Consider the following 8,815-nt stretch of genomic DNA (forward strand, 5'->3'; position numbering starts at 1 on the left):
AAACCAAACCAGTCGTGGGCTGTCGGCGAATTTTGAGTGACTTCATGGTTAGTGCATTACGAGTATACCGTTTTGTTCAAAAGTGCACGTGTAGCACTGCGAGCATCCAGCTTAGAAGGAAACGCATCCCCTTCTATCCGACTTGTCTCATACTCATCAAATTTTAAATTTACACTGGTTTCCACTTGATTGACATTCACATAAAATTTACTGCCTCTGACTGCCATCATGTGGAGCCGTTCAAAATAGTGTGCTGAAAAATCAAATTACGCAGATAAAAATGTCGTAAAATCGTAATTCGTCTGCAGCATTCGTCCTTGAATGTCGTGGGCTTCTGTTCGCATTCCCAATGCAGTCAAACGCGAGGAGGAACAACGGTTCACTATAGTAATATCTACCAGTAAAATTAAACGGTATCAAGTAGGTGAGCCCGGTTTTGTTAACCGCTAGTCTAACTAGAATTTGGCATATGAACATCGAGCCTAACAGACTGTACTCTCCTTTTCGGCTTGGAAGCCTGCCCTCTTCTAGGTAACGTTCTTGTTTACCTAAGAGGATATAGAGGTCACCGACGCGTATGCAAAGTTACATCAGCAGGTCACGATAATTGTTTCCTTACAAGAAATATACCTCCAAACTTTCTGTCTGATCACCTATCGATTTGCGAGTATGCCTTTGCCGGAGTCTGAGTCGTACTGTTCCCACAATGTACGTGATTAAAAATTAATACATTCTTGGTTCATGCCGCTCCTCAAACGTTGTGACGCCTTGTCCGTTTTTTTGCTCATATTGCATTTGGAGACGGCTCAGTGGTTGGAGCATGGATTTACTGACTGGAAGGTCCACGGTTTGAACCCGACCTGAAGATGATGTTGATGATGATGACGATAAAGATACCTGGTCTAACACCTGGTTTGATGGTATTATCCTGCGTTAATGTGTTTCTACCCATTCCTGGCTTACCTAGTCTGTCTGGCCTTAGTTTGCGCCGTTTGCCCCACGGTTATTTTTACTCGGGCAGTTTATCCGTTTTTTTGGTCGGAGAACTACCAACGACTCAAGCTACCATCAGTCTAATTCGAACGGTCAGATCGACTAGTTCGATTTTTCATCTGATATGCAAAGGAACAAGTACATGCTTTCCGGTAAGAGCACATCGTCAGCGGTAGTGAAAAATGCTTTTATTGGTTGACAAGGCATCGATCCAGGTTGCTTGTACACTTTTTGGGTCAATGTTAGCTTTGGTTTAGTTAACAATAAGCAAACTGACAGCATGACTCTTCTGAATGCGCTTACCGCGATCAGGCCTGGCGGAAATTTTAAGTTAGCGCTGTGTAAAACAAGGTGATATGGGAATAGAAAGTTGTGCAAATAAGATGGGGAACTTAGTTTACTGACCTTTTTTAACTGCAGGTCCTGTTGTTTGCTTGAGTTTGAGTTGCCATGACGACGAGTTTAGGGCAATAACGATAGGTCGCATGATTACTTTACCTTCATTTCAGTGGAGAGTCAACTGCTCCAGGAATTAAACTGTGGTACCTGACTAAGTGGGCACTTTAAACCCTACTTTTCCTGATCCCAATGAGCAATGTTCTCTGCGATAATTCGTTTTATCATTCGCCTGAGGTTATTGTACATTGGGACAACTATCAAAACTATCAGATAACCACCGGGGCCAGTTTCTTTTTCGAACCCAGTCGTTGCAGGCACTTGGTAGATAATTCAATTTCCCCTCATTTGGGCAAACTTTCATCCTCATATTCTGCTCACTTACTCAGGTGAGATGAACTGCAGACACCTGGTGAGGAGTGCACTTTCCGCCAAATGAAGCAAACTCCACACTCATTCTACACATCCAGCCCAGCGATTGAAATTCTTCCCCCAAAGTTAGGGGATGCCATATGCAATCCACGAATCCAGTATATAGCTGGTGTTAAAGCTAGACGAGCTTCCCGCTAAACTGCAAGGATTTGCTGTTATTTTAGAGTGACTGGATCTTTCTTGAGCAGAAATGATCCACTGAGTGTTTCCAGTTAATCCCTTTCCTAAGGTTAACATGCACGGATGAGTCTGCCTTGAGCCGCAGTGCTACCTGGATATTTACGGATTAACTGACTAAATAACGATATTTTGGAGGGCATTAAGCGAACCAATCACGTCTCACAGGTCAATAATTCAGCTGAGTCTGGTGTGTCTCAGCAGAGCATTGCAACACGCCCGTCTCGCATCTCAGATTATCGGAGTTCAGTTCTCAAAACCATGGACCCAGTAAAAGTGGAACCCAAGCACAGTTTTCAGATTGGTCGTTGATCAGGTGCCTGATCTTAGCAACTGACTTGCAGACGTTTCGTTGCCATTTGAGGGCACATCACCAGTGCCTTCTTGGGTGGGTCAGCTGATAGCCTTGAGTCGCTTGTCAAGCTCAGTGAACAGATCAAACAACTGCCTGATCAACTGCCAATGAGCACACCCGAGCTACCAATATTCGAAAACAATTCATTCCAACAGTTCATTCAGTTTCTCCACGGCGTCTAATGGACTTTTGGAGGTTGCTTGGTGGGTGATAGCTGTATTTGAAATTCGGTCAGTTACCTACATTGATTAACAAAAATCACGTTGAGGGATTCAATGCTACAATGAGGCGACGTCATGAAGAGCTTATAACAGTTCCCTCCTTCACTTGCAACCGGGCGGTGTGTCTTGTTGGAAATTCGCGGTGTGTCTTGTTGGAAATTCGCGGTGTCCATCGACCGAGCCAAATAAGCCATAAGTAGATGACCTTGTCTGACATGCACTACTTGCAGTCAGTACCGCCTTTGTCCACTGTCCAGTGGTCGACGGGCTGGCATTCAGTATCAAAACAGTATGCAGGATAGTGATGAACGAGGATGTCTATTCGGAATTCGTACAGAGCCAGATGCACCTCCAGCACATCCAGGAAACAATTCTCGGAAAGCAAAGATAAAGCGCTCATCTTCCATCTCAGCAGATGTGAACTCCTCACCGTAACAGAAATGGAACAGAAAGGGAGGATAGTAACTAGGTAAAGGGGGAAGATCGGGATATGAAGGTTCTATTACTATGCAAGATAATGCAACGAATCCTTTCAACCAAAACTCCTTGGTCCGTGTCTCAGAGTGAGTGAATAAAACTCCTGGTTTAGCTTCATGTGAACTGAACCTCCACGCGCATGATTCTCTAGTCTCCAGAAGCGCAATGGCGATGACATCATTTGTGAATTGTGAGTCGCGCTCTTCGCCACCTTGAGAAGACTGCATCTGCAAGGAAATGCTGTTCTAATCATACGGAATTGGCGAGGTGTTCATCATCGTTCTTATCACCATCACCATCATCATCATCATCACTATCATCATCATCATCGTCATCATCATCATCATCATCATCATCATCACCAACAGATGGAGCAGCATTAGTGTTGGCATAGATGCTTCACTGGCGTCCAACCAGAAAGTTCATTTAATTACAGTGAAAGCCTCAAAGTACACCGGAAAACCATTTTGTCCTCTACAGTTTCACTAAAAAAATAGGGCTTTCGGGTCCATCATGCTTCTGGACAATTAGTTTCACGTGGCGTGGGATGATCCGTTGGTTTGGGCTGTGTTTGTGGCCAGAAGCAATCTGTCATCGGGCCTCCAGATAAGCTCCTATGCTTTCTAGCTGTTATTTGCGGGGATTCACTCAGACTGTCTGACACCATTTGTACTTTCCTACTAATCTCCCATGCGGGTCATCACGATTAGGCCAAAACTTTAAAAGTAGCCTGAAGAAAGCAACAAAGTTCCAGAGAACTTTTATTGCGTATTTGCTCTATTTAAGTAGGTTTGTTTCATTTGTTTGTTGATATTCGCTCGAAAGCATAGTCAAATTAGCTGGTCGCCTCTCAAATAAAGTAGATCTTCTGACAGGTTACAACTTCATTCCTTCCTTGAATCAGCGCGCAGTTACCTTCCCTTTTGCAACCTTGAAAATGAGTAGGAGAATCGTTTGGGGACGTATTCAAAACAAATAGCGAGAGTGTCCTCATATGAAGATACTTTCATTCCCCACGAGTGACCATTCTGAGCTAAAGTCATGTCTCAAATATAGTACCGAATTGGAATTTCGTTTACTATCCCAAAGTAGCCCGATCCACAGGCCTCTCCCTTCAAAATGAGACCCTGTAGCAACCTAAATCAGCCCGACTTTGGTACATGGTTTATTGCTGGAAAACGTTACTAAACCGAAATTGAGGTTTGAGTGATTCTTTCGGCTTCCGCTTACCTGTTATCCCACAGTTTTAAAATTTTTCACCAGAAAATTTCCCCTAGAACTGACCGCCAATCTGTGAGTTGTTGTTCATGGAAGGCGTTTGAAAGTATGTCTGTCTGCTTCCGGCTACTTTCGTTCTTTAATCCAGTCTCGCTCAAACATTCTACTCCTATCTCCGACAGAAAGTGTCACTCATAAGAGCTGAAATTACCCAATTCCTGTCTTTACAACTCACCTCGTATTCGTATTCACACTCGCATGAAGGTGATATTGGGGTAATGGATTGGTTGAAATTATTTCTCAACAGTTTGTATGCCCGTTTCGAAACCCTGCTCTGCACTGAGCCAATAATCAGGGGTTTGTCGCTTCAACCATTCCCTTCGGTCAGAGGAGTGCTTTCCCTCTGCAAGATGACGTAAACAAGTACATTCGCAGGCGACTCGCCTGAATCCCAGATAAATCTCTTGTTTAGAAGCAGGTTCGTTCACCGAGCTCTTTCTTCAAGCTTTCGTTAACTTCCTATACGTGAGAGTACGTCTTTGTTACACCCTTCTCAGCGTAGATAAGCTGTTTTTCTACATCCAGCAGTGTGAAGTTATACAGATCACAAATGTTTCGCCACCAACCGAGGTGATATTGTCGACGACGATGATAGCCCTCTTGATGCCGATCCGTTTGCATTCCAACTGAAAAACTGGGAGAACAGAATAAAGACCGAGAAAAACACCCTACCTACCTACAACATCGCCAGGAGCATGACAAGGTCGCGGTAGTGGCCTGTTACCTCCCTTGATATGCACCACAGGTCGACGAGTTTGACTCTGTCGTCCCCCGATACATTTAAACGCGGAGATTCCATAGATCCGCTCTTTTTGAGAGACTCGGCAACCGACTGAGTCACTGAGACCCAGATTTTTGGATCATTGTCTCCATAGATAACTTGGGAGACGGAGTGTGGTGATTGTCTGTTGCAAGCGAGGAAAATGGGTAGACACAGTGAAGAGTTCTTTCACCTACTCTTGATATCAATGTCTCGATTTGCTGGTATTCTACTGTTCGGTCGGCGGGATAGTAGACACAAGTATTCAAACATTGTCTTTATGTGACCATTAGCTACATGTGATGACTTAAAACTTACTCACAGCGGGTAATGCCAGTCCAGACTGAACAAGTACTGTCACTTTCACTTTGTGACTCTGTTCATCCAGCAGTCGTTCTTTTTGACAAACATTTCATGTGAATGCCCCTCCTATTGAATCTATTCTGCTGATATGAAAAGAAATTTTGGCGTAAAAATGCACGGGAAGCTCATAGGGTGCCACGGCAGAAGATCTCGCCATTCTCCTAATCCGATCCTTCCACGTGTGAGCAGTTTTCCCCTTTTTCGACATCTTTATATTGTTAAACTTACTTTTTTTGACAACGCATGCATAAGAGAGGTGTACCTGAAAGACCAAAAACTTCCCAAGACTTTTCATCGATTTTACACTGACCATGTCAAGGAAAATGCTGCAATATCTTGAATATACCTCCAGCTGCAGACAAAACGGTCTTCCCCTAGCTCCACGGGTGTTCCATCACAGACATTGAGATATTGCTCTCTCTGAGGTTTGAATAACCTGAATAACTCCGCCGCACGGTTTGACATGCGTTCCACACCACCAAAGTGCGGAGTGCTGCTACAAGGCTGATTGAGATCAAATTCAGACATGCAGACAAGCCAGTTGACATGGGAGATAAATTTGTTTATCTGGACCGTGGACTGGCTGGAGATGAGATTTCTTCTCGAATCGGAGAGGCCAAGGCAGCTTTAGCCAACGCCCGACATCTATGGCGCCTACTTGACGTCAGTTTGCCGATCAAGAGCAGACACGTAATCTGCATACCAGAGGACTGTCTTCATCGCACAGTTCCTTTCGCCAAACACTGTACCGAGTGAGAGGGACGAAGAGATAGACAACATATGATCTGGCAACAAAGTACACAAACAATAATCAATAAATTGAGTCAGGTTGATGACTGCCGTCTATGTAGATGAGGTCCCCGGGACACAACTCACCAGTGCTTAATGACACTGGCAGACATTGCAGTTGGTGACACTCGTGCACCAAAGGCATCATTTTCAACATGTAACTACCCAGTTCCAGAACTAAATAAACGTACAATCGCTTCCAATGCTCGGCTGCGTCTTCCACGGTATCTCAGTGTCCAATGATCGAAATTACAGCAGCTGGAACCTATAAAAACCATGATACCTCGTTTACAGCTGATATACTGAATTGAAACTCGGACACCTTAGTTCATGAGTACTAGAGAATGAGGGACTCAGCTGAGTCTTCCATCAAAACGAACTTATTTGGCAAATGAACAGTCTGCTTGAGTGACATACCTACTTGTTTTTATCCAGGTATTATGAGTACCGTTCAAGCCAGTCGATCGAATCACACGATGGGAATGATGTGTACACGCTTTTCTCCCGAACACTGACGCTTGTGTAAGACGCAATAAAGACTAACTTAGAGCAGCAAATGTGTACCACTTGAAACTTTTTCTGATCAGGCATGGACGCCTACACGAACTGATGTTGGCAATTCTCGGTTTATCACGTGTCATATGGCACAGCTACGTATAAGGTCTTTAGGTTGTCATCTCAACAGGCCTCTGATCGCTTCCTGCATAAAAGCTTGTTTATATTACGGGTATTACACGAACCACACGGACTGTCCAGATGAGCCCACAAATAAACAAAGAGAGTGAGACGTTATCCACGTCGGAAATGAGCGGTTTATTAGCGACATTGTGGTTAGCTATGAGTGGCGTTCACTTTGAAGGTAACTTTCTTTAGTTCGGAGGTCAATATACATTCTTACCGAACACCTTTGGGAAAATTTTGGTGTAGGTAGCAAATCACAACGACCATTGCAATGCACATCGCTCAACAAAGAGACCATCTTTTTCAAGCCAAGTTGCAGATAGGCCAGTGTTCTTGAGTGGTCTGTAGTTTGAACGAAAGGAATTCAGTTTACTGTGCAGTGAACTTATCAAGACCACATTTGCTAAAACCCGGTCTATTCAAAGAATGAAAATATTTGCCAGTCCCAACTACTCGTTCGGCACGGAGATTAACTAAACTCAAGAAACAAAACATCCTTCTTGGTCCGTTTTTGAGGAGGAAAATACATTATCTATAGTTCCTTGCCAGGCATGGCACAGTTGCGCCCTCAATGACGCTCGTGCATTCAAGCTATTGCCTTTGATTCCTATCTCTCTTCTCTTTCCCCCCACTTAATATTCCATTGGCAGTCCTGTATTTACGAAGCAATTTATCAGCTCCCACCTCCAATGCGCAACTACCTACCCCACCTCCCCAAATCATCGGTGAACAAAACTGTGGCAGCCATAACCACTGCACGACAATTACGTGGTTCTTCCAGCTGATCAGAGTTCTTGCATTATATCACGTGTCCTCCTACTAAAAAGCCTCAAATCCCCTGGTCGTCTACAGTGACCTCTGGTTGCCACGTTACACAGTAGACATTCCTCTTAGAATCGAACGCCATCCTATCTGCTATGCATGTGGTTGCTCTGGCAGATCGTGGATGCTACTCTCAACTCAAACATAAGAGTACTCGAGGATTTAAAGTCAGCTATCTTACTTCGAGACAAACCCAATGTAATCGACTATTTTCAGTAGACGCATCCTTTCAGAATGGAAGAGCCACTCGTTTTCGTGAACATCTGTCCTGAGAACCTATCCCCTCCCTACAAAGGATGAATTTCACCGTCGCCACTTTTTTGATATTTTGTCCCTAGTTGTCGGGCTAGCCTTAGGGATGAAAAGGAAAATGCATCCGGTAATTTGCTCCAGAACATCAGTCAGGTCACATTACTAGATGATGCTCAAGTGAGTATATTTGGACCACACTTGGTAGATAGATCAGAGGATGAGGCACGAACTTACTAACCGAATGCACCATGGTTCGAATCCGAACTCTGTATCTCGACTGCCCCTGTCTAGACTTGGACAACCTGGCATTATATCAGCTCTCTTACTTCTTTAGAGTAGCATGACAACTAGGCACCAAAAGGATATTACGTCTGAATCGCAGAAGGACAAAAATTCGTCCATAAGTAAAAAAAAGTGAAACTCGCCACTTTGGCTACCCTTAAAAAGAATTTCAGTAACTGTACTTTTGAATAAAGCGACGTGAAATTGGACGTTTCTGTCTTGCCTGTGCTTCTCGTCATCCCCACTTACCGTTAGCTCTCATTTTGAAAATGTACCTCGTGAGGTTGTTAGTCTAGACGACATTTTGATATTCAGAGTCGGTCATAGTTGTGGTGTCTCAGAATCATGGTAATACACATCTTTCGTTTCGGAGGAACCACAACTTTGGTGGGTAGAATTTTACGAAACAGCATTGTTTACTTGTAGGAAAAACGCATTGTGTAGTGGACTACTTTCTCTTTCCCATCTGCTAACACCTAATCCTTGAATCTCTGAATAATCGATCGAGTGTGAATGAGTATCTCGAGCTGCTGGCTC

The 8,815-nt window shown here is 43.9% G+C and overlaps 3 protein-coding genes across 3 annotated transcripts in view; 1 reads left to right on the plus strand and 2 right to left on the minus strand.

Annotated features, from left to right (window-relative positions):
- T265_07805 (hypothetical protein) overlaps positions 1 to 8,815 on the plus strand; it is a gene marked incomplete at both ends in the record, with an annotated part of 40,576 nt that overhangs the window by 2,331 nt on the left and 29,430 nt on the right. The window lies entirely within an intron of this gene.
- Positions 2,856 to 3,278, minus strand: T265_07804 (hypothetical protein; the record flags this gene model as incomplete). The annotated part of the gene is made up of 1 exon (XM_009173433.1): positions 2,856 to 3,278. One exon carries the CDS (start codon positions 3,276 to 3,278, stop codon positions 2,856 to 2,858), a length of 423 nt encoding a protein of 140 aa, XP_009171697.1.
- T265_07806 (hypothetical protein) overlaps positions 4,789 to 8,815 on the minus strand; it is a gene marked incomplete at both ends in the record, with an annotated part of 38,615 nt that continues 34,588 nt past the window's right edge. Inside the window, one exon of the mRNA XM_009173435.1 lies at positions 4,789 to 4,955. Within this exon, the coding sequence (XP_009171699.1) occupies positions 4,789 to 4,955 (167 nt within the window). The remainder of the gene's footprint in view (positions 4,956 to 8,815) is intronic.

The sequence above is a fragment of the Opisthorchis viverrini genome, assembly GCF_000715545.1.
Source record: "Opisthorchis viverrini unplaced genomic scaffold opera_v5_186, whole genome shotgun sequence".
In the NCBI taxonomy this organism is placed as follows: domain Eukaryota; kingdom Metazoa; phylum Platyhelminthes; class Trematoda; order Opisthorchiida; family Opisthorchiidae; genus Opisthorchis; species Opisthorchis viverrini.